Below are 26,577 nucleotides of genomic sequence, written 5' to 3'. Positions count from 1 at the left end.
AACAGGAGCTTAAACATGGGTCCTTGAGTATGGTAAGGTATGTTCTTAACCAGGGGCACCCCAGTCCACCCCCTGAGCTACTACTTTTTAAAAATTTTTATTTATTTATATTTATTTATTCCCTTTTGCTGCCCTTGTTTTATTGTTGTAGTTATTATTGTTGTTATTGATGTCGTTGTTGGATAGGACAGAGAGAAATCGAGAGGAGGGGAAGACAGAGAAGGGGACAGAAAGAGAGACGCCTGCAGACCTGCTTCATCACTTGTGAAGCGACTCCCCTGCAGGTGGGGAGTAGGGGCTCGAACCGGGATCCTTATGCCGGTCCTTGTGTTTTGCGCCACGTGCGCTTCACCCGCTGCACTACCGCCCGACTCCTTTTTATTTATTTTTATTATTTATTTTCCCTTTTGTTGCCCTTGTTTTGCTGTTGTTGTAGTAGTTATTGTTGATGTCGTCGTTGCTGGATAGAGAGAAATGGAGAGAGGAGGGGAAGACAGAGAGGGGGTGAGAAAGACAGACATCTGCAGACCTGCTTCACTGCTTGTGAAGCGATTTCCCTGCAGGTGGGGAACCGGGGCCTCCAACCGGGATCCTTATATGGGTTCTTGCGCTTTGCGCCACCCCCGCTTAACCCGCTGCGCTACCGCCCGACCCCCTGAGCCACCACTTCTATGACAGGTTTTTAAAAAATAATTTTGGAGGCATGGGTGGACAGATGGGAAATGCCTTTGATCTATTTACACACTTGATTGAACCTCTGGTCCCCAGGGGGGATTAAAAAAAAAACACCTTTTTTTTTTTGCCTCCAGGGTTATCACTAGGGCTCGGTGCTTGCACTATGAATCCGCTGTTCCTGGAGGTTATTTTTTTCCCACTTGTTGCCCTTGTTGTTTATCATTGCTATTGTTAATTATTATTGTTGTCATTGCTGTCATTGTTGTTCCATAGGACGGAGAGAAATTGAGAAACGAGGGGAAGACAGAGGAGGAGAGACAGATAACTGCAGACTTGCTTCACTGCTTGTGAGGCAACCCCCCTACAGGTGGGGAGCTGGGGGCTTGAACTGGGATCCTTATGCTGTTCCTTGAGCTTCGTGCCATATGTGCTTAACCCGCGCCCGAAAAAAAAAAAACAAAAACACTTTTTATAAGTAATTTCCCAGGGCTCAGGCTCCAGTTAAGGTGGTCTACGTTCCTACAACAGACATAAAGCAAGAAAGCACATGCTGTATGCTTTGGGCCCAGTCACCCTGTCTGATTTGGGCGTGGGTAGGTGGGGTGTGGCTTACAGAATGAGTCCCAATCTCTTCTGCAAGACTGAACCCAAGGACACACCTGAACTATGTACTTGTGCAGTGTGGACAGTAAGCAATGTCTTTCTAAAGGAATTAAAGACAAAGAAAACAAACAATAAAAGAAACCCCACCTGATTTCATTGGATTGGTATATGGAATGAACAGTGGAGCAGACACACACTACAGCAAAACTGAGTGCAGTCCTTTAATTTCAGAAAATCTTTTTTTTTTTTTTTTTCCTGCCACCATGGTTATAGTTGGGCTTGGTGCCAGCTCTACAAATCCAATGCTCCGGGCAGTCTTTTTTTTTTTTTTTTTTAAATTTTATTATATTTTAAAATTTATTTTCCCTTTTGTTGCCCTTGTTGTTGTCTATTGTTGTTGTAGTTATTATTGTTGTTGTTGTTGGACAGGACAGAGAGAAATGGAGAGAGGAGGGGAAGACAGAGAGGGGGAGAGAAAGATAGACACCTGCAGACCTGCTTCACCGCCTGTGAGGTGACTCCCCTGCAGGTGGGGAGCCGGGGGCTCGAACCGGGATCCTCACACTGGTCCTTGTGCTTTGCGCCACGTGCGCTTAACCCACTGCACTACCACCTGAACTCCCTTTCTTTATTTTTTTATTTGATAGGACAGAGAGAAATTGAAAAGGGGAGAGGGATAGAGATAGGAAGATACCTACAGGCCTACTTCACTGCCTGTGAAACTTCCCCCTTGCAGGTGGGGAGTGGGGGCTCAAACTCAAGTCCTTGTACATGTGCTTAATGGGGTGTTACTGCCTGGTCCCCAGTTTCTGAAAATCTTATGACGATGGGGTTTCTGAGGCGACCTCAGCAGCAGCGGTGTTGTGAAGGCCGAGCTCAAACAGACACCACAGCGCACAGAAGAAAAAGGCTGAGCTCTCTCTCTCTCTCTCTCGTGAGAGGGTGATGCCGTGCCATCAGTCTTGATTTTTTTTCTTACTCCCACTCCTCAGTTTTAATTTTTAAACAGAGCCAGCCCTCTAATCCATTCCCTTTCATCCAGGGGATGAGGAAGGTAGCTGGGCTCAGACCCTAGTCAGGAAGCTGGTCTCCAGGTGTTGGGCAAGGAAGGAAGATGTAGGGAGACTTAAGAGACGGACAGGGGAGGCAAACTTTCCCTCCACACCTTTCCCTGCACCCTGTCTCCCACAGCTGCAGCCCTACCACCTCAGTCTCCAGGGTAACCTAGAGACAGTGCAGAAAGAGACAGCATGAAGGCTGAGTGATCCCTGGCATGGCAAGTGTACCAGGAGGGGTGGGGCAGAGGCTTCTAGCAAGTGAGCAAACAGATCTTCAGCTGAAATTGTTGCCTTCTGACCAGCACTCCTGTCTCCCCCAAACAAAACCCCCTGGTTCTAAATAGCACCCACCCACTCACTTCAATCAAATGAAATTACAAAGACCTGTTCACTAATCATTGAGCAACCTGTTTGTTCACTGAAACAGTCTGGCAGCCAGCTGCCAGCTCATCCCATGAACCCTACAACTGGGGAAATGGGAGATTTTTGGACTTTCTTCCCAGGCCGTCCAAGGGAAGTCTGTGTGTTAATGCAGAGGGCAGGACTGCTAGGCAGAGGGGTGCTGGGCGTTAGAAAACGCCACAGTATCTTTATAGTCATCAGAACAGCCAGGACCTGAGGATAACACAGACCCAGGCAGTCGGCCTCTGGCAGAGGTGGAGAGAGACTTGACATACCCAATCCCACATTTACTGGTTCCCATGAAAGGAAGGTAACACAGCAGAGCAATTTGGAAAGAAATTACCTGGATTCAGAGTCCACACTCCCGTCGCTCTGTATGAATCTGGTCAAGTTACAGAAGCATTTTGTATCTTACTTTCCCCCACACGTCAGATGGGGGTCAAGTGCTTACCTCACAGGGTTAGTCTGAGTTTTAAATTAAGTCAATCGATGCACACAAAACATTCAGCTCACTGCTTGTATTTAGGAAGCATTACATAAATGTGGGTTCAATTAAAAAATAATTGATGGAGTTGAGAGACAGAATGCAAAGTCAACAGTAGAGAGGGTTACTGATGACCTATTTTGGAATACTCCGGAAGTGGGGCATGCCTCACTATCATCTCTAAGATAGAACATAAAATTGAAATGGCCGGGAGTCGGGCAGTAGAGCAGTGGGTTAAGTGCAGGTGGCATAAAGCGCAAGGACTGGCGTAAGGATCCCCGTTTGAGACCCTGGCTCAAACCTACAGGGGAGTCCCTTCACAGTCAGTGAAGCAGGTCTACAGGTGTCTACCCTTCTCATCCCCTCTCTGTCTTCCTCTCCTCTCTCCATTTCTCTCTGTCCTACCCAACAATGATGGCATCAATAACAACTACAACAACAAAAACAACAAAGGCAACAAAAAGGGAATAAATAAATATTTTTAAAAAATTGAAATGAAAAAAAAAAATTGAAATGGCCAGGGAGGTGGCTCAATGGGTAGAGCAACTGTCATGCGTGTTTGAGGTCCTGGGTTCAATCCTTAGTACCACATACAATGGAGTGATGTTTTGTTCTTCCTCACTCCTTTCTTCTTCTTTATTTTTTATTTATTTATTTAATTAATAAATTTTTACCAGAGCACTGTTCAGCTCTGGCTTATGGTGGTGTAAGGGATTGAACCCAAGACTTTCAAGCCTCAGGCACGACAGTCTCTTTGCTTAGCCATTATGCTATCTACCCCCCACCTCTCACACCCTTCTCATAAAGTGAATATAAATAAATCTTTTGAAGGTGTTGGTACACTTGGTAGAGTGCCTATTTTACAATGTGCAAGGACCCAGGATTAAGCTCCTGGTCCACACCTGGAGGAGTGGGGGTTAGCTTCATGAGCAGTGAAGCAGTGCTGCAGGTGTCTGGCCCTCCCAATCTATCTTCCTCATCCCCTATCCCTCTCAATTTCTCTGTCTCCTAAATAAAATTTAAAAAGATATGCATTTAAAAAAACAACACTGAAATTAAAGAAGTCAAAAGGAGGAGAAATTAAAATGTGAAAGTGCTAGAACTGAGGACTTCTGCATTAGCAGAATGGGTACCTGCAGTTTCTTAGCCTCGAGACACAGCCTTGATTTGGACTCAAGAAAATGAGCGCCAGTGCAGGGACAATGCCTTCTCCAGCAACTAGCAGTGTCTCCTTTTCAACGGGGGACACTCTTCAGAGTTGCTGGCTTCCCACCCGAGGTCCATCACTTTGAAGATGGCATTCCCCACACCCCCTGCCCGGAGAAAGTGGGAGGAGGAAACTTCCTCAGTTTTGCAACTCATCAGCTGTTCTGCTGAAAGGCCTGCTGGGATTATTTATGTCTTTTTATGGCTAAAATAAGGCTTGTTTCTTCCAGATGAACTTGAAACTTATAAAAGCTCCCTGAAATTTAATTTTTTCCCTCCAAGTCTGTAGTTATAATTTTTCATGGGTTACTAATAATAACGAAATAAAGCATTAAGGGGCTAGCCAGTGGCACACCCAGTTAAGTGTACCTGTCACCATGTGCAAGGATCAGGGTTCAGGCCCCTGCTCCCCACCTGCAATGGAGACCCTTCACAAATGGTGAAGCAGGTCTGCAGGTGTCTATTTCTCTCTCTCCCCCTCTACCTCCCTCTTCCCTCTCAATATCTCTCTGTTCTATCAAAATTAAATAGAAAAAAATGGCTCCCAGGAGCAGTGGATCTACTGCACCAGTGCTAAGTCCTAGCAATAACCCTGGTGGGGGGAAAAAAGAGAAAAGAAATAAAACATACACACACAAAAACAAAACTCCAGGGAGTCCAGCGGTAGCACAGCGGGTTAAGCGCAAGGACTGGTGGAAGGACCCTGGTTGGAGCCCCTGGCTCCCCACCTGCAGGGGAGTTGCTTCATAGGCGGTGAAGCAGGTCTGCAGGTGTCTATCTTTCTCTCCCCCTCTCTGTCTTCCCCTCCTCTCTCGATTTCTCTCTGTCCTATCCAGCAACAATGACATCAATAACAACAACAACTACAACAACAACAAAAAACAAAGGCAACAAAAGGGAAAAATATAAAAAAATTAAAAGCACCCTAAAATAGAATAAATATATGAATTTAAATAGAAGGGACCCTACAGGAGATTCCAGAGTCTATTAAGAATTCTGCAGCTCAAAGCACAAGAACCAGCATGAGGGTCCTGGTTTGAGCCTCCAGCTCCCCACCTGCAGGGAAGTCACTTCACAGGCGGTGAAGCAGGTCTGCAGGTGTCTGTCTTTCTTCCCCCCTCTGCCTTCCCTTCCTCTCTCCACTTCTCTCTGTCCTATCCAACAATGATGACATCAATAACAACAATAATAACTACAACAATAAAAACAAGGGCAACAAAAAGGAAATAAATATTTTTTTAAATTCTGCAAATAAAGATGACATTTCAAATCAATTTAGAAAGTATGAATTTGAATTCGTGTCACAAGTGATCAAAGTAGAATTCTGACTCCTACCTAATGCCACATACTAAAAGAAATTCCATATTTAAAAAAAACTTAAATATATATATATATATATATATATTTATTTCTTTATTGGGGAATTAATGTTTTACATTCAACAGCAAATACAATAGTTTGTACATGCATAACATTCCCCAGTTTCCTAAATATATTTTTTATTATATTAATTTATTTATTGGATAGAGGCAGCCAGAAATTGAGAGGGGAGAGGGTGATAGAGAGGGAGAGAGACAGAGAGACAGAGAGACAGCTTCAGCCCCGCTTTACCACTTACAAAGCTTTCCCCCTGCAGGTGGGGACTGGGGGGGCTCAAATGTGGGTCCTTGTGCACTGTAATGTGTGTGCAATAATGGTGTTATGGCTTTAGTATTTAAAGCATTCTGCAGCTGGGGAGGAGGCACAGTGCATAAAGTGTTACTGGACTCCGAAGCATAAGATCCCGAGCTTGATTTCCGGCATTGCATGTGCCACGAGTCATGCTCTCACTCTCTTCTTCCTCTCATTTAAAAATAAAGATTTAAAAAAAATATATATTCATATTTATTTTTCCCTTTCTGTTGCCCTTGTTATTTTCTATTGTTGTAGTTATTATTGTTGTTGATGTCATCATTGTTGGATAGGACAGAGAGAAATGGAGAGAGGAGGGGAAGACAGAGGGGGGAGAGAAAGACAGACACCTGCAGACCTGCCTCATGACCTGCGAAGTGACTCCCCTGCAGGTGGGGAGCCGGAGGCTCGAACCGGGATCCTTAACGCCGGTCCTTGCGCTTTGTGCATAAATATTTTTTTTTTATAAAAGGAGATATTGGGGCTGGGCAGTGGCACACCTGGTTAAGCATGCATGTTACAATGCACAAGGACCTGGGTTCAAGCCCCTGGTCTTCACCTGCAGAGGGAAAGCTTCATGAGCGACGAAGCAGGCTGCAAGTGTCTTTCTGTTTCTCTCTCTCTCTCTATCCCCCTCTTCCTTCTTGATTTCTGGCTGCCTTTATCCAGTAAATAAAGATAATAAGAAAATTTAAGGAATATGAAATGTTTATTTAAAAAAGGAGTTATTTAATATCAATAAGAGAAATATAAAGACCCTAACAAAAAACTGGATAAAGAAAACAACAATAAATGCTAAAACATACTTATGTAGAGAAAACATAAAAATTGAAAATATCACTAAACCATAAAAAGATGAAAATTAAACAGTGCTAACTACCAAAATAACAAAGAAACTGTAAATTACTATAACATCCTTTCTTTCTCCCCCTCAACTCAATCCCCTAGCTAGGGTCTCCCACATGCACAAAGAACTGCTTTGGGCAGCTTTTGCACTTAAACAGAAGGAGGGAGAAACAACATAGCACTGGAGCTTCCCCAGGTGCCGCAGAACCTCTCACATGGTACCGGGGCTCAAACCTGGGTCATACATACACTTGGCCAGTAAGCTATCTCTCCAGAGAATAATATTCGTGTTGGTGAGAGATAATGAAGCAGGTTCTGAATAGCACTGTTGGCAGGATTGCTAATACAGGCATTTTATAGAGAACAAAGAATTAAAAGACATGGGCAAGATTTTGTACAAAGATGAACAACATTATTTTTATTGTAAAAAATATCAATAACCTAAATTGTTGACAACAGGGAATTGGTCAATATGATGATGATATATTGGCAAGTATTAAAGTTATCTTTTAAAAATATTTAATGACATAAAAGTGGTTAAGATACTTCAAAACAAATCCCCAAATAGCATAGACATGATCCTAATCAGGCTAAATCTTTTTTAATGAATACAAAAATTCATATTAAAAAACCCAAAACATTAATATTTTATGGATTGGGGTTATGGATGATTTTTGTAATCATGGCCATAAACAAAAACTGCAACAAATGCTATGTGCCTGTCCCCTCTTTTTCCTTGTGGCATCATCGGAGAAAGTGTCATTTTACAAAATGTTGATACTTTCTGAGCAGCTTTGCTAAGAGACTTGTCAAGACCAGGTAATTCTCATTCTTTTTATTGATTGATTAGCTATTACCTTCAGTTATCTACTTTGCTTCTCCACATCTAGCTCTCAGGAATGAAAGACAGCTGCATGCATATGCAGTAAGATCTCAGATTCAGCATTTCTAAGGTGACCAAGGGCCAATACTATTAATCCTTCTTCTCTAGTCTATTTTCTGAACAAGGATGGGTCTGGTTCCCTGAGAATTGCCAACTGTGTCTGGCAAGGTCTGGGAGAGAAGTGTGCAGCATTCAAAGAGCTTTTCAACCCCTGTGGGAGCCTGCCTTCATTAGACCTGAAGTCCACAATTAGAGACGGTTTGAAGGCAGAGGGAATGGTAGCATAAAGGTGGGCAGTGTCTTCATTGTACACCCTCTCATATTAAGGTCTGTTGGGAGAATGAGCAAGGGGTTCATATATTAAAAAAAAATAAATAAATAAAAAAGGCAACCAGTGGCCTTTTCTAGCGTTAGGTATTTTATCTATATTTCAATGGGGGAGAAAGGCATCTGCGAATATCTTCAAATTGAACCAAGTCACAAAACTCCATTCAAAGAGACTAACGACTCATTTACTATAATTAAAAAAGAGGGAGAAACATAAATGAAATAAAGTAACACTAGTGCTTGAGTAGTCCTCTTTATATTGGGGTGAGGTGGGATCCAGAAAAAAAGGGAATGTCTTCGGAAAGCCAGGTCTCTGTCAGGTCTGCCTGGACGACCTGGAATTTAAACTTTTGCCATCCAACAGTCATTACCTTGAACTTGAAAACAACTGTCCTCCAGGGTACTGCTTGCTTCATACCCTTGCACTGCTCCAGTTCTCTCTCACAGGTTACTGTGTTCTAGCAAGTTCCACACAAACGGTATTCCATCCCTCTAGTTCCATCCCAGCAGACCTAAAACTCCTTCGGCTTCAGGTCTGAATAATATCCAAATTGCTCTTAGAAGAGTCATCTGCTAGTAGGATTGTTATTTAAGCCAGTCTTTGGAATCTGGGATGTGTTTTTCCCCCTGTAGTGTCCATTTCCAAATAGCACCTTGTTCTGCTATCATCTGGTTCTTCCTGATAATACACTTGATCTACTGGCAGACACCATTAACTTGTCATCACAGAAGTGACAAACACTGGCAACAGGACACAATCTGAAAGAATGATGAAAAGAGAACCCTAAAAGTCTAGGCACATACCAAATTGGTTGGTTAAAATGGGAGGGGGGTAAGGAATGTGGTCTCGGAGAAAATTCTATTAATAACCTGGATAAAACTGTCAAAAGACAGAAGAGTAGCAGAATTATCTGGATTATGTCCAATATTAGACTCAGCCCCTGGATTCCCAAGGGGTAGAAGTACTGACTGGGCTTCCAGTCTACAATAAGCTACGCAACCAATGGTCTGATCTGATAGAGAAAAGCTGGACTGAGAAGGTGGTTACTCCAGCTCTCAAACTTAATGCAACACCTGATGGTGGTTATACACGGGGCATGCGTGCATGCGTGCGTGCGTGCGTGTGTATGTTTGTGTCCTATTTAGGAGTTATTAATATTGTTTTTACCCGCCACTCTTTTTTCTATACCTCCCCTACTGTACCCCTCTTCACTCCGGTAACCTTAGTTCTGTTGTTAACATCCACTGGATTGTCTTTTGTTTGCTCATCAATTTTATATCATTGTGTCACATACAGGTGATGATTATTTCTGGCTTTTTCGCTGCCAGCTTATTATGTGTCACACGATTCTCCTTAAACTCCTTCCATTTTGCTGTGAACAGCAACACTTCATCGTCTTAACAGCTGAGTGGCATCCTGTTGTATAAATGAGCATCTTTTGTACCCATTTGCCTATGGACTAGCATTTAGTATTTTAGCTATTGCACATATGGTGCAAAAATAGAGGTAGCTCTAGCTTTTTCTGCGTTCATGCTTCCACTCATATTTGTTTAGAGAGGTATCGAAAAGTGAGACTGCCGGTTCATAATGAAACTTTAACTTGAGCTTCTTGAGAGGAAGTTCCATATTATTTTCCAAAATGCTCACACCCATTTATAGTCCCACGAAAAGGTACACAAGGTTTAGTTCCTCACCTCTCCACTACTTGTTGCTGTTGTGGCTTTTGACGGAAACCCTTCTCAGAGGTGTGAGGTGCTATCTCACTGTGGCCTGAAGTTTGCATTTTCCTAAAAATCAATGATGATAAACATCTTGTCACATGCTCATTAGCCATCTGTATGTCTGTCCTCTTTGGAAGATTATACAAATCTTCTGCCAATTTTTTGATTGAGTTACTTGATTCTTTGCTAAAATTTAGGAGCTCTCTCTCTCTCTATATATATATATATTTAAATATTTATTTCCTTTTGTTGCCCTTGTTGTTTTATTGTTGTTGTAGTTAATATTGTTGTTGTTATTGATGTCGTTGTTGTTGGATAGGACAGAGAGAAATGGAGAGAGGAGGGGAAGACAGAGAGGGGGAGAGACAGACAGACACTGCAGACCTGCTTCACCACCTGTGAAGCAACTTCCTTGCAGGTGGGGAGCCGGGTGCTCAAACTGGGATCCTTATGCTACCACCCAACTCCCTATATATATCTTGTATATTGATTCTCTTATCAAATGTATGACATGTAAATTTAAAGTCTTGCATTCATTAAGCTGTTCTTTCATTATGTTGGTATTTTTCTTTACTGTACAACAGTTTTTCAATTTAATATACTTCCAGTTGTTTACGTTCATTTCACTTGCTTATGGGGTGGAGTCCCCTAAAGATGTTTCTAATGCTAATGGGGCCTTTTGCCTATGTTATCTTTTATTTATTTATTTATATTTTAATTTCTTTATTGTGGAATTAATGTTTTACATTCAATAGTAAATACAAAAGTTTGTACATGCATACCATTTCTAAGTTTTCCATATACTATGTTATCTTTTATATACATTATGATTTCAGGTCTTATATTGAGGTCTTTAATCCATTTCAAATTTGTTTTTGTATTTAGGGCTAGAAAATATCCAGTTCCATTCTTTTGCATGCAGCTGTCCAATTTTCCCAATATCACAATTTTCTCCATTATGTGGCCTTATATTTTTACCCCACTGTCATAGAGGTTTAGTTATTGCTGCTTATTGTTTGAAGTGGGCTAATGTCATAACTTCATTTTCCTTTTTCCTCCTATGGACTGCCATAGCTATTTGTAATCTTTTATGATTCCATGTAGACCTTAGTATTTTATTTATTTATTATTTTTTTAACCAGAGTTCAGCTCTGACTTATGGTGGTGTGGGGGATTGAACCTGGGACTTAGGATCCTCAGGCATGAGAGTCTGTTTGCATAAGCATTATGCTATCTACCCTCCACCCCTTAGTATTTTTTATTTGCTTAAATCATCTTGATTGGGATTACATTCCATCTACATGTCTATCACTTTTGGGTACAGTGGAGATTTTTATTATTATATTAATTCTCTCTGTCCATGGACATACTATAGCTGTCTCTTAATATCTTCGTCTATTTTGTTTAACAGCAGTTTCCATCATCCACCTCTTTCATTTACTTTGGTAAATAAAAAAAATTATTTTAGTTATTACATAAAAAGCGTCATTCAATAAGAGGTAGAGAGAAAGGCCAGAGCACCACTCAGGTGGGTCTACTGCTGAGGACTGCACTGGGAAGCTCAAGTACGCAAGTCCAGTGATGTTACCAGTTGAGTTATTTCCCCCCAGCTACTGCCTTGATTAGTTTATTCCTATTTAATTATTTTGGACACAGTGCTAACTAAACTGCTTTCATCCTTTCTATCTTTCCTTCAATGTACTTTTCCTTTAATGAATGCTAGGGAATGGGCCATGGGCCTCACAATTGTGAGGCTGGACCCCCTACTGCTGAGTCAGCATGATTTAATTATTATTTTTAATGAAAGAGAGACCAAAGCATCACCCCGCCATCTATGAAGTCGCTCTGTCACATAGCCACCCGTCTGGCTCTGGGACTGCTTTCTTCTTTCAGCTTAATTCATAGTTTCCATACAGGAATGCAAGGAATTTTGTCTCTTGATTTTGTAAATAGTCACTTTGCTGAACTCTGTTTTTCAAAGCCTTTTAATGTCCTCTTCAAGGTTAGATAGTCATATACCTGCAGATAATGATTCGTGTTATCTAATCCACTCGCTACAATCTCTAATACTAATTGAGCAGAAGTGGTAATAACGCTAAGCTCAGCTTGCTGCTGACTTTAGGTGATGTTGGCTGGCTTTGTAACAGAGAATTGGAGTATTCATTCTTTGATTTCCCCATCTCCCAGCAGCACTGCTCAACTCTGGCTTATAGTGGTGCTGGGGATTGAACCTGGGATCTTTGGTGTCTCAGGCATGTAAGTCTTTTTGCAGAACTATTACGCTATCTCCCCCCCAGTGTTTTTTTTCTTTTGCTTAAGTTCTTTAAAGACTAAGAATAGGAGAGGAGAGGAAAGGGAGGGAGGGAGGGAGGGAGGAAGGGAGAGGGAGAGAGAGAGTCTTGCAGCATTGTTGCTCCCTGCACACAGAGACCAGGGACTTCTGGCAAGATGTGTCCTTTAGTGGGTAGGCCTTGTTTCTCTATGAAAGCCTGTATCACCACTGATTTTGATCTTAGGATTTGTTGTTGCATAATATATATTCTGATAGCTTTCTCATTGACTGTTTAGTTTCCACATTTGAGGTTTATGTAGTTTTCTTTTTCTTTTCTTTCTTTCCTTTTTTTTTTTTTTTTGAGGTTGACTTCTAATTTTTATAGCACTGTGGTAATAGAAATACTTGGTATGATTTCACTCTTCATAAGCTTATTGATACTTGTTTTGTGCCCCAGAATTTGGTGTAATCTTGAACAAGTTCCACTCAGTTCTTCGGGGTGACATATTTTATAAATGTTTATTAAACTCATCTTTTCTGGTTGGATATCGAAGGCTGTTATCTTCTTATTTACTCCCTTTTTAGTTGATCTGCTCATAGCTGTAAGTAAGTGGACTACTGTTATTTTATTACTGTTGATATTACTCTTTTGTTTTATTAATAGTTGCTTAGTATATTCTGGTGCTCCTTCATTTGGCAAATATAGAGTGATTACTACAATGTCTTCTTGTTGTATTAAATCCTTAAATTAGCTATATAATGTCCATCTCTCTCTCTCTTTTTCCTTTTTCCTGTTACCTGCCTTTTAAAAGTCACCATTTGCTTGTGGGGTTCTTTTGCGACTTTATATACATATTACTATTATTATTATTTTACATGAGAAATATAGAGGAAGACACACAAAGAGAAAGATCAGAATCTTCTCAACTGTGGCTTATGGTGGTGCTGGCGATTGAACCAGGGACCTCAGAGCCTCAGGCTTAAAAGATTTTTGCATGGGAGTCGGGCGGTAGCGCAGCGGGTTAAGCGCAGGTGGCACAAAGTGCAAGGACCGGCGTAAGGATCCCGGTTCGAACCCCGGCTCCCCACCTGCAGGGGAGTCGCTTCACAGGCGGTGAAGCAGGTCTGCAGGTGTCTATCTCTCTCTCCTCCTCTCTGCATTTCTCTCTGTCCTATGCAGCAACAACAACATCAATAACAATAACAACTACAACAATAAAGCAACAAGGGCAACAAAAGGGAATAAACAAATATTAAAAAAAAAGATTTTTACATAACCATTATGCTGTCTCACCAGTTCACACTGCCCCCCTCAACTTTTAATTTTGAACCTATATTTAATCTTAAAAGCTGAAATATGTTTTCTACAGGTAGCAAAAAGTTGGATTTAAAAAAAAATTTTCTCTTTATTTTTGTTGTTGAGTTTATACTATTAATTAACACTATTAACAAATATCTTCCTTTTGTGTTGCTTGAGTCACTTCTCCGGTTTCTTTGTCTTTCTTCTATTGATTATATTTCAAAGTCCTCCTCAGGTATATATATAAGATTCTATACTTCCAACTACTAGGTAGGCTGGTCTTAAACTCACTGAATGAAATATATTTTTACCCACTCCCTACTTCCAGTGCTGTATAATTTTGGTATCTTACTTCTAAGTGAATTGTTTTTCATTTTATAGAAGACCTTTTAATAGTTCCCACAAACTAATTTAGTGGTGATGAGCTACTTAAACTTTTGCTTATTTATAATTTTTTTTTTTTTTTAACCATAGCACTGTTCAGCTCTGGCTTATGGTGGTGTGTGGGACTGAACCTGGAACTTTGGAGCCTCAGGCATGAGAGTCTGTTTGCATAGCCACTATGCTATCTACCCTCCGCCCTATTTATAAAAAAATTTTTTTAATGTTTTATTTATTTATTCCCTTTTCTTGTCCTTGTTGTCTTATTGTTGTACTTACTGATAACGTCATTGTTGGATAGGACAGAGAGAAATGGAGAGAAGAAGGGAAGACAGAGAGGGGGAGAGAAAAGACAGACACCTGCAGACCTGCTTTACCACCTGTGAAGTGACTCCCCTGCAAGTGGGGAGCCAGGGCCTCAAACGGGGATCCTAACACCGGTCCTTGTGCTTTGCAGCACGTGCGCCTAACCCGCTGTGCTACCGCCTGACTCCCTATTTATAAAATTTTTATCCTTTTTCTCTAAATGATGATCTATTGGTGTCAGGCAGTGGAGAACCGGTTGAGTATATGCTACCTATCATATGTAAGGACCCAGGTTAAAGATTTCATAAGCAGTGAAGCAGTGCTGCAGGTGTCACTCTTTCTCTGTCCCTCTCTATCCCCCTCCCCGCAATTTCTCTCTGTTCTATCAATAAAATAAACATATACATAAACATTTTAAAAGGTATATTAAAAAATCTTTTCCTTTCAGAATTTTGATTATGACATGCTATTCACTTGGGTGCTATATGGTTGTGATGGAAAAGATCATGAAGAATTTTAAAGGTATTCTCTTACAGGTAATGTGTTTTCCCCTAGATGCTTACAGTACTCTGTTCTTACTTTTAATTTCTAACACTTCAATTGTAATATGTCTTGAGGTATATCTAGGTTTATTTTGTTTGGGACAATATGAGCATCTTCATGTAGATACTTAGTTTCTTTTCCAGATTAGGAGAGTGCTTGCCTATTATTTCTGCAAATAGGGTTTCTACCCCTTTAGCTCTATTTTCTCTGTTTGGGATATATATATATATATATATATCCATCCTCTTGATAAAATTTTATAGGCCTCTTACACTACACATTTATAAGTCTCTTCTACTTGCTGTTTTGTCTGGATATTTCCACTGCCATACTTTCTAACTTACCAACTATTTCTTCTTGTTCATTGTGAAGTCTCACTATTTGTCTTTGTTTGTTTTTCCTTTTTCTCTAGAGGACTGTTCAGCTCTGACTTGTGATGGTGCCAGGGAATGAACCTAGGACCTCAGAGTCTCAGCCATTCGAGTTGTCTGCATAACCATGATGCTATCTCCCGAGCCCTGCAACTGTTTTCTTTAGTTCAACTGTTGTATATTTTCAGTCCATTATATCTGTTTGAACCTCTTTTTAAAATACAGCACCAAATTAAGCCCAGGGTCTCACCCATGTGCACTACTACTAAGTTACCTTCCTGGTCTAGACCACCCCAATAAGACAGTGAGCTAGAGAGAGACAGAAAGAAAGCAGAGAGCGAGAGAGAAAAGCATTGCTCCACAATTCATTTTCTGTTTGTTGTCTTTGCTCCTCTTGTGTGGTATAGGGAATCAAACCAAGGGCTTCAAAATGCAAAGCAGGTGCATTAGCACTCAGCTACATCCTTGGACCTTTTTGACGCTTCTTAATAATTTCTCTGTCCTTAATTATAAATCTCACTTTGTTTTTCTTAATTGATTTAACATTGTCAATAATCATTGTTTTAAATTCTTCAGGCAAGTTACTCCATTCCATTACATTTGAACATTCCCTTGGGTTTGTTCTGCTCCATCATTTGTGGAAAATTTTGTTAGTACTGTACATTGATTATTGTAAATGAACTACTGTGTGCTGAGTGTTTTTCCTTAGCTTGTTGTAGAATGACTGGTTTTTAGCATATTGATTAGAATTTTCTTTCCTCACAAATGCAGCAAACAACATGAAATCAACACAACTGACTCACAAACACCCAATACTATTGAAAAGAGGCAGCTTCCAGGAAACAATGGTAGTGATTGATTTAACTTGATGGTATGTATAGCTGGACACATCTACTTGGCTGAAGACGCAGAGGGTCCTTATGCTTACCTTTAAATTCTTCCATCTGAAAACTTAAGGCTCAGACAGGTCATGACCATTAGGAGCTATAACAAAGTAGTCCCCTATCAAACCCCACATAGGGAGATACTTTCAGCTGTTCCACAGTAAATGACAACAATTGCACTTCAGAAGAATGCCATATAACCAGGTATCTTACCTTCCACTCAAGGTAGATGACTTATATGGGGGGGGGGGGGTTTTCCTAACAGAAGAGGAGATTTTCCTTAATTCCATCTATGACCCATTTCATTGTGTATACATATGGTTAAATCTTACACTGTTCTGATTAAAATCAATTCCATCTATAACTGGGTTAGTTCATGGAAGCCCCTAACTCTACAGAAAAAGCAGGCTATAGTTGTAGTATTTGTTTTGTTTGTTTGCTTTTTTAAAGAAATGATGGTTAGAAGTGACAAGGGCTCTTCACATTTCCCGTCTCTGGGCGACACAAGTCTTTTCTCTCTTTTCCAGTTAATATCTTATTCAGGCCTTAGGGGCCTGCCCTTAAAAAATTGCCAGAGACTTTACTTTCAGTCAATAAGGAGCTTTCTTCCTAAATAAATAATAATAAAAAAAGAAGTACATTATCTAATCTACATTCAAGGATTTTAAGGCAACGAATTTTCAAAAACCATGAAGAACTTATCTTGGAAACTGACTTCCAGAGCCTGCTAAAGTGGGTCCAAAGATCTGGGTTTGCAGTGGTCAATTTTTTGCCACCATATTTCTGTGAACTCTGACCCTTTAGTAGGGATAGTACCAATTTCTAGAAAGTCAAAGAACTAGGGAAGAAGGACATATTACTGGCTAAACCCTGAAGTCCTTGTTGAGGCAGGAAGCAGAACCTGGGTGCACAGGTGAGTTGGTAGAGCCTCCCTCCAGATACTCAGAACATTCTACTCTGCTGTGATTCCTCTGCTCGAGTCTCCACTACACTAAAGGACACTGATACACCTCATGAGAGAACAAAGGACAAGGTCTGCCTGGCAGTAAAATTTAAAGTATTTCTCAGCAAGTCACGTCACAGCAAAATAATGACTTTAAGATGCTCCCCCCCCCCCCACCACCACGAAGGAAACCCCATCTCCTACTACTTTGGGGCAAAGGAGCCAGAGGCTCCCTGAGTTTTCTTTAAGGCATCACTTGCTTTAAAGTAAAGGAAAACTCAAATCAAAGCTCAGGTTCTTACTGATGGGTTTGTTGTCAGGCATGTCATGAAGGTTTAAGTGGAAAACAGGGAGGAAATTCAATAAAATATTTATGCTCTCTTACCATTAGCATCTTGGACTCCAGTAAGTGCTCCAACAGCTGCTGCGGTTTCTCCAGACAGGACGATCTGTCCCCCCCCTTGTAAGGTGGCTTCGGCCAGGGTGGCGACAGCATGGGCAGCAGCTTCACTGTGGGTATATGAATAGGAGGGGCAGTGTCAGACGAGTAAAAGTGCAGCAATGCACAAGACAAACCATCCCCTCAATTCTCTTAAGCTCTCTCTACTGACTCCATGTTAGTGAGTTTACCAGCAAACACACGATTCCAGAGCTAATAGAGCCAGTGCCATTTTTTAAATGCTAACAATAAAGAGCAAAAGAAATTCAAGTCTTACATAATTCTAAAGCTAATGTCAGACTTTATTTTAACCTAGGAAAGGGTATTTGAGGGCAGGAGGCATTCATTTCTTTCTTTCTTTCTTTTTTAAGTTCTTTTTTATTTCTTTATTAATGAGAAGGATAGGAGGAGAGAGAGAAAGAACCACACATCACTCTGGTACATGTGTTGCCAGGGATTGGACTCAGGACCTCATGCTTGAGAGCCCAAGGCTTAATCACTGCGCCACCTCCCAGGCCACGAGGCATTCATTTTTATTGACCTAATTGAACACTTGCAAGATGTTGTGGGAGCTCTGACCCACGTTCACAATGTGCAAGTCATTTTGGTTGTCAATTACAGGGCTTTTTCTCTTTATGGCAACACAAGGTAGACTGACTGAAGCCACCTTTTTTATAGCCAAGGATTGACTACCTATTGAATTAATACTAATCATTAACAATTTGGTTAACATTCATGATTTCACATACAAAGTAATGGTTGACTAATGTCCTGCAAAGTGCAACCCTTTCCTTGCCTCACTGTGTATGTGGCCGGCACAAAATTAAGACTTAAAATTATCAGTGTAAGGGGCCCAAGCAGTGGCACAACTGGTTAAGCATACATGATACCATGAGCAAGGACCCAGGTTCAAATTTCTGGTTCCCACCTGTAGGGGGAAAGCTTCATAAGCAATGAAATAGTGCAGTGCTGCAGGTGTCTCTCTTCCCCTATCTCTATTCCCCATGCCCCTCAAATTCTCTATCACTATCCAAAATAAGCAGAATAAAATTTTTTCAAAAATTAGGAATGTTAAGTCTAAGCTCCTTGATTCCAAACACAGGAAAACAAAACAAAACAAACAAACAAACAGAAAGCTCCCTTTATTACAAAGCACTCTGTAGACTAGGAAGACAGTAACCGATTTGTTCCAGTACACATTATTATAGCTGTTTGTAGCCCGTTTCTTTCCTTCCCTTGCTAGATGCTTTTACCATGTCATAAGTACCCACAGATATTGGTTCTATGATGCCATAAATCATTAATAGAGTATGAGTAAAATATAATGCACCACTCTCTTATGTGCTAATAAAAAAGAAAAATTCCTAACATTGTGATTGTATAATTAGAGTCTACCACCCAGACTTCAGAGACGTTAAAATATGGAAGAAAAAAACCTCAGGAACAGACTTAACACCTCTCCTGGGAAAGCCTCAAGTTCCACGTTGCACGGTGACAGAGGGAGTAATAAAAGCTGCACAGAGCAGAGGGGATGGTGTCGTTTAGTTTAATAGGCGGACTAGGTCCTGGCTTGGCACTTGGAGAGCCAGCAAGCAGTTGGTTTAGCTTTGCTCTGAAGCTGCAGGCTTGGCAGTAACCAGGGCAGTAATCTTGCAACTATAAGCTATAGGTGGGCATAGCTGAGGGGCTCTGGACTTGTGAGGGTAAAAATATTCACAACTGTGGGCAATGCAATGCTTACCAAGCTCAATACTATCACTTTCATCTAAGAAAGTCTGCAGACAGTAAAGCAACTTCCCCTAGGGAAGACTCCTTGGTCATTGTAAGGATTCTAGGAAGCAGTAAGAGAAACCTAATGTCAATGGGAAAAGTCTCATTAAATAGAAAAATTCTCCTATCTTATTAACTTGTCTTTTTAGATATTTTCCCAACTTTCTCTGTAGGCTTTATGTCTCTGGGATTAAGTTTTTGTTGCCTCCCCCATACACAACCCCCACTCCCTGGGGCCAAGGAGCTCAGTGGCACAGCACATGTCTTGTGTGCAGTCCCCAGCACCACAGAAGACCAAGAGAGACAAAAATCAGACAGGACTTTCTATAAGTGATGAAGCAGTCTACCTCTCTCGCATACAATTTTCCAATTTTTTTCCCTAACAATGATGAGACTTGTATAACTGATAAAATTTTCACTAAGTATAGAAGAAAATGTCGAAACAACATCCACAAAGCTAGTTACTTCTATTCTTAAATACAACTTTAAAAGAGATGAAGATCATACTGTACCATCCTAGAACCCCCTTTTTTTCCCCCCACTTAGCATTGCATTTCATGATTATGTGTTTTCAATTTGTTGATATTCTTCATAAACAATTTGGGGAGATAACTGATACAATTTGGGGATATAACTGATTCTTAGCAAAAAGTTTAATAGCTTCATAGAGCTAGAGTGGCCCATGTAAAATATAATTTAAAAAATTTTTTTAAATTTATTTTATTGATTCCCTTTTGTTGCCCTTGTTGTTTCATTGTTGTAGTTATTGATGTCATTATTGTAGTTATTGTTGGATAGGCCAGAGAGAAATAGAGAGAGGAGGGGAAGACAGAGAGGGGGAGAGAAAGACAGACACCTGCAGATCTGCTTCGCCGCCTGTTAAGCGACTCCCCTGCAGGTGGGGAGCTGGGGCCTCGAACCGGGAACCTCACGCCAGTCCTTGCGCTTTGCGCCACCTGCGCTTAACCCACTGCGCTATAGCCCGACTCCCAATATATATATATTTTTAAAAGCAGAGTACTGCTCAGCTCTGACTTATGGTGGTGCCAGGGATTAAACCTGGAACCTTGGGGTTCTTGGGTGTGAAAGTCTTTATGCAGAATCATTGAGTCCCCTTGGCCCTGGTAACACTTGATCTGATACAAATCTTCATTTTATAGTATCTGTAACATAAATCCAGAAGCAAGAGGGGGGCCCTTGATCTGAAAATACCAGTAAGATTATTCTTCACTTTTTACTAGATTTTATTTATTTATTTGCTTCCAGGGTTATTGCTGGGGCTCAGTGTCTGCACTATGAATCCACTGCTCCTGGAGGCCATTTTTTCCCATTTTGTTGCCCTTGTTGTAGTTATTATTACTACCGATGTTGTTGTTGTTGGATACGACAGAGAGAAATGGAGAGAAGAGGGGAAGACAGAGAAGGGGAGAGAAAGACACTTACAGACCTGCCTCACTGCTTGTGAAGCGAACCCCCTGAAGGCGGCTTGAACTGGGGTTTTAATTTTTAACATGCTTCTTAAATGTTTATTAGAGGAAAAAAAGTTGCAGCTGTGGTTTAATTCACATGCGATAGAATTCCACATGAAGAGAGAAGTCAGAGCACCACTCTGTTATATGCAGCACCAGGGATCCAACCAAAAGCCTTAGGTCTGCAAGTCCTGTGTTCTACCTGTTGAACTATTTCTCCCAGTGGTATAGTATATATGATATTTATTTATTTATTTATTTATTTTACCAGAGCACTGCTCAGCTTTGGCTCATGTTGGGTGGGGACTGGTCCTGAGATGTTGGATTCTCAGACTGGAGAGTCTCTTTGCATAGCCATTATGCTGTCTCCCGTACTCACAGCTGTGGCATTTTGAAGAAGAAAGCTGATAGAGAACCTTTGTCCTCAAGGTACCTCAGTGACCTCTTACTGCCAACAGCTTTGAATGTGCAGCTTTACAATTATCCACCTGAGGTCCGTGACCACAGGGGTGGTGTTCTGTCATATCGGTGCACTCTGCCTACATGGGTGCACGAGTCACTTCCGTTTTATTTGTCTCCAAAGCTCTAAGTATTTAAAATCATTTTCTTTAACAGCTTTTTAAAATATGTTCCAGTGGAAGAAAAGCTCGAGGACTCCAACACCTCAAAGCAACCTGGGCTACAAGGGACGAGGGTGCAAGGTTGATGCTGTTAGTCCTGCCCTCCATTCATTTCAAGAGGTGGGGAGGGCGGTTTCTAATCTAGGCTGTCTGTGCCATTTGCTGGACAAATAAATACCAACCCCTATCTGAAAGGCATGATATACTTATATAATTGATTTGAGCCAACAGTGTCTTTATATTAAAATAAGCAAAATGGGGAGTTGGGCGGTAGTGCAATGGGTTAAGTGCACATGGCACTAAGCGCAAGGACCGACATAAGGATCCCGGTTCGAGCCCCCAGCTCCCCACTTCAAGGAGGATCGATTCACAGGCGGTGAAGCAGGTCTGCAGGTGTCTATCTTTCTCTCCCCCTCCCTGTCTTCCCCTTCTCTCTCTATTTCTCTCTGTCCTATCCAACAATGACGACATCAATAACAACAATAACTACAACAATAAAAAAATAAGCAAAATTAAAAGTCAATTTATGCATATGATCCCCCATAGCAGAGTCAGCACTATACACAGTAGACACACAGAAGGTATCCTGGTGTCAGCAACACACTGCAAATTTCTGCTAGGCAAATGTAGATCCAGTCTACATGGATTATGTATGTCTGTATGCAAGGCTTGTACTGAGTGTAGAGAAGGACTGCTTTTGCAACAAGACTAGTTTAAGCAGGACTATAAAGCTTCACCATCTTTTTTTTTTTAATATTTATTTTCTCTTTTGTTGCCATTGTTGCTTTTTTTACTGTTCTATTTATTATTGTTGCTGTTATTGATGTTGTCGTTGGATAGGACAGAGAAATGGAGAGAGGAGGGGAAGACAGAAAGAGGAGAGAGAGACACCTGCAGACCTGCTTCACCGCCTGTGAAGCGACTCCCCTGCAGGTGGGGAGCCAGGGGCCCGAACCGGGATCCTTATGCAGGTCCTTATGTTTTGCGCCACATGTGCTTAAGCCGCTGCGCTACCACCCGACTCCCAAGTTTCACCATCTTAACTACAACAACAAATTCTTAGATTTCAAATTAATCACTGTATCACAACAAACAAATGACTTTGGTCCGTTTCTTTCCCAGTTGTTTATGATAGGTCTCGAAACTTTACATCAGGCTCAACCTGACGCTGTTGACTGGCTACGGAAGAAGGGCAAACGCTAGAAGAAGATGATAGCTGAGTAACTTTTTTTTTAAAGCTGTGATAGCTTGTTCTTCCTTTGTTTATTTTGAACCTCTTCTTACCTCCTTCCTAAAAACACAGATATATTACTTATTTTGAAAATTAAAATCCAACTAGTTTCCAAATTTTAATGACAATTCCTATGTTTCTGGGTTGTTATAAAACTCGCATGGGCTAAAGATCGTGAAGTTTAAAGTCCAGGGGCCCTTGTTCTGACTTGCTAACCAAACTCTTTACCAATATAGTGGATGATAAACAGGTCTGTTCTATATCTACTCCAAGAACCCCCAATAAATGAAGGAGCCCTCAGCCTTCATTTTTGAAAGGAGAGAGAGATAGAGTGCGAGAGAGGGATAGAGGGAGAGAAAGAGCAGAGTGCGGGATACCACTCAATCATTTATGATGGTTTTATTCACTTTTGGCTATTTTGCTTGCATGCAGTACTGTGGATCAAACCCAGGGCCTCAGGCATGCAAGGCTTGTGCTCTCCGGCTAAGCCTCCCTGCCCCCTGACAGTCTAAGCAGCTCACCTTTCCCTTCTCACTGTACGTCCACACCTGTTGTTTACAGTGCTGAGAGGAGCAGGTGATGATGACCAGAACTATTCTGGTGCCATGTGCCCCTTAAACAGAGACAGGCTGGGAGGAGGAGGGCAAGTTCTATGAAATCACTTTGTTACTATAGGAACAAAGACTATATTTCTCAGTGCACTGTTTCACTAAGAATGATGCCCAGCAACAAATACTGTGGCCAGGCTAGGAGCATGTCTCAGTGCACAGCTCACTGCACAGAGAAGCAGACACTGAGGGCTGTGTTCTAGGTCCAACTCTCTTGACATGAGACAGTGGGCTACTTCTTTTGGAACCATAAAGCCCCGATGTTCCGCTAGTGACCTGCTACAGTCTATAATTCACTGCCAGGTATGCGTTCATTACCTCCAGTTAGAGGCTGCAACACCCCTTCCCCCAGCACTCATCTGCAATCACTACCTGATTGCAAGCAGATTTCAACATCTCTTTCCTCCTCCTACATGCCACAATGAAGCACATTCTCAGTCCTTTGGAGTAAACACTAGAGCCACCCCAGCTGCATCTGAGTTTGTTAACAAGCCCTCAGGGGAAACTATTACCCTCCTTGCCTTTGGAAATTAGCCTGGGTTCTTACACTAAAGGGAGCCAGAATGTGCCTCATATTTTCCACTATCTACATGGTTCCCAGGACACTCACACTTCACTGGAATATCCAAGGTACTGGTTGGAAGTCTCAATGAAATCAAATTCTGCTGATCTTTAAGGGCCTGTTAGGGCCCAAAATATAATGAGGCAGTCACTGGGCCAAAAGGACAGCTTAACGCTCTGGCCAGCGCTTTCAGGAAGTGTATTGGGGCACACTCTCTCAAGGGCCATAAAAGTTCGATGCTACTGAAAAGTTATGTGACTGGATGGAATGAGAAAAGTGTTTCAGTAGTCCGGGAGTGGCACAGTGGATAAAGCACTGGACTCTCAGGTATGAGGTCCCGAGTTCAATCCCCAGCAGCACATGTACCAGAGTCATGTCCGGTTCTTTCTCTCTCTCCTTCTCGTTAATAAATAATCTTTCTCGTTAATAAATAAATTTTAAAAACATTAAAAAAACGAAAAGTGTTTCAATCCCAGATGACTCAAGCACTCACTGGGTAACTCGGGAAGCTATACGCGCGCATGCGCGCGAGTGTGTGTGTGCGTGCGTGCGCGCGCAACGTGCGTATGTGTTTCATTTTTACAGCTAATTAGTCACTAAGTTGTGGCTATACTTCCTTCAAAATCAGTTTCTCTCTATTCTTCTTTTTTAAAATCTTTATTGGATACAGACAGCCAGCAATTTCTATCAAGAGGGAAGGGGATGGTAGAGAAGGAGAGAGACAGAGACACCTGCAACGCTGCTTCACTATTTGCAAAGCATTCCTCCTGCAGATGGGACTGGGGGGCTTAAACCCAGGTCCTTGTACACTGTAGCGTGTGCTCAACCAGGTGCACTACCACCTGTCCCCCCTTTAGATTTTTATTTATTTATTATTGGGTAGAAAAAGAGAGGAATTGAGAAGGAACAGTGAGGTAGAGGGAGACACAACTGCAGCCCTACTTCACCACTCGTGAAGCTTTCCCCCTGCTGGTGGGGACCAGGAGCTTGTACGTGGGTCCTTGGGCACTGTCACATGCACTTAACCAGGTGCGCCACCACCTGCTCCCCCCCACCCTGCCCCCTTTATTTCCATTCTTACTACTTTAGTTTCCAAGCCTGCAACAAATCACACCTAAATACTGTACTGCTTCTTCCTAACCCATCTCTTATTGCTAGTCTCTTCTAACTATAATCAGTTCTGATTAGGCAAATCTTAAAAATTCAAGTTAAATGACAAATTCCTGAACTGTTAGCTATGGATTGTACACTTTTGATGAGAGAATTGTATCCATTATGCTATTGAAGTTTCAATTCTGTATGATGAAAATCAATCATCTTCATTATAAGGTTGATGGGACTAAGCCACAGAAGTTAAATATCTCAAGCTCAGACGGCGAGAAGTGTCAAAGCTAGTGCTCAAACCTGGAACAGTGTGGGCTGAGAACCTTTTTCTCAGTTACTGTGCTAGAGACCTCAGGGAAGTCATCTGTACATAGATTATCATGGCTTTAGAGTATCTATAATAAACCAATAAATTTATTTGTTTATAGGAGAGAGGCCAGTGCACAGCTCAGCCCTGGCACACCCAGTGTTGGGATCAAACATAGGGCTTCAGGCTCACAAGTCCTGTGCTCTACCACTGAGCCATCTCCCTGGCCCTATCATAACTAAACTTGACAGATTTTTTTTTTTTTTTTGGAGAAGGCGATCCCCTTTTGAATTTTTACAATGTCCACAGTGCGGGTACACAATTTAATAGTGGACTGCACTCTAAATAATACTATGTTTGCTAGGTGTTTTACTTTAATCTCCCCAACATCAGTGTGATGTCTTTGAGGACAGATAGTATATGTTTTAGAGCACTTTAAATTTAAGCTTACCCAGGATGCTGGGACATGAGACTGGTCCAATGACAAACTAAGACTAACAGCTGCTATGCACAGTGAGAACAGTAGCCTCACTACACGCCAGGACTGATCTAGTGGCACACACCTTGACTTACTTAGTTTCTCTTACCTAGAGAATAAGAGAGAGCCTGGGTGCTAGGCTCAAATTAATCTCCCAACATCATACAGATAGCTAGTAAAATCCAGAGCCAGGATTCAAGTCTAACTATAAGATCTACACCCTTAAGCATTTAGTTGAAATGTCTGGGTGCACTATAACTAAAATCGCCTCTGGAAATGAAGACGGATACAGTGATGATCCTTTTCAGCACCAACCAGTAAGAAGGACCAAGCAGGGAGAAATTTAATTCAGTTTTCGAAACTCTTTCTCATTGGAGTCTCTCATTCTGAAGCCCCTTCCTAAACATATTCAAAGGAGAAAAAGAAAAAAAAGAAAAAAAAATTCAATCATTTTTTTCCCCCAGTAACTGAAAACATTTTATTGCAACGATATTGATGAACAAAGCAAACAAAACTTTCCTGGAAAGTCAGAAAAACCAGTTCTCAACCTACTTAATACCTCTGACAAAAAGCAGCTTCTCTGGGGGTGGGGGAATGCAAACCTACAGGAGGTCCTAGGTTCCATCCCTGGCACCCCAAACAACAACAAAATAAAATAATAAAATTATTTATTAAAATAATAGGCATCTTCCATTTGAAGAGTAAAAGGGAAATTATTCTCGAAGTCCCTGGAATTGTCATATGCACTGTCTATTTAAAAACATCTACTTTTTTGCTCTTTTCACAAATACCTGTACTTCCTAAATAATCTTACCAGTAACACATTCTCTAATAATTTTTCTTAACACCCTAGAAAAATTTAAAAATTAAATTAAAAAAATAAGTAAATAAAAACACAAAGTTCTTGGCCTCTGAGGTAGTTCAGTGGGCAGAGCACCTGCTTTCCATGCATAAGGCCCTGAGTTTGATTCCTAGCACCCTGAATTCCTCCCAGTTTGTCTTTGGTGTCTCTCACTCTCCCAAAAAAAAAAAAAAAAAAAACCCAGGTCAGTGAGATAGCTCAATGGCAACATACAAGTGTGAGGCCCTGGGCTCAACCCCTGGCACTGCAT

General features: G+C 41.3%; 1 protein-coding gene across 5 annotated transcripts in view; it reads right to left on the bottom strand.

The window, feature by feature from the left end:
* NRF1 (nuclear respiratory factor 1) overlaps positions 1–26,577 on the bottom strand; it is a 173,627-nt gene that overhangs the window by 34,187 nt on the left and 112,863 nt on the right. For 4 of the 5 annotated variants that reach the window (XM_016188608.2, XM_060196550.1, XM_060196547.1 and 1 more), the window contains one exon: positions 17,263–17,387. In XM_016188608.2, coding sequence (XP_016044094.1) covers positions 17,263–17,387 — 125 coding nt within the window. Of the gene's footprint in view, positions 1–7,335; positions 8,915–17,262; positions 17,388–26,577 lie in introns of those variants that run through there. The other variant, XM_060196549.1, reaches the window with a different exon arrangement.

This window comes from Erinaceus europaeus, chromosome 8 (assembly GCF_950295315.1).
Source record: "Erinaceus europaeus chromosome 8, mEriEur2.1, whole genome shotgun sequence".
In the NCBI taxonomy this organism is placed as follows: Eukaryota; Metazoa; Chordata; class Mammalia; order Eulipotyphla; family Erinaceidae; genus Erinaceus; species Erinaceus europaeus.
This window is presented reverse-complemented; position numbering and strand designations above follow the sequence as displayed.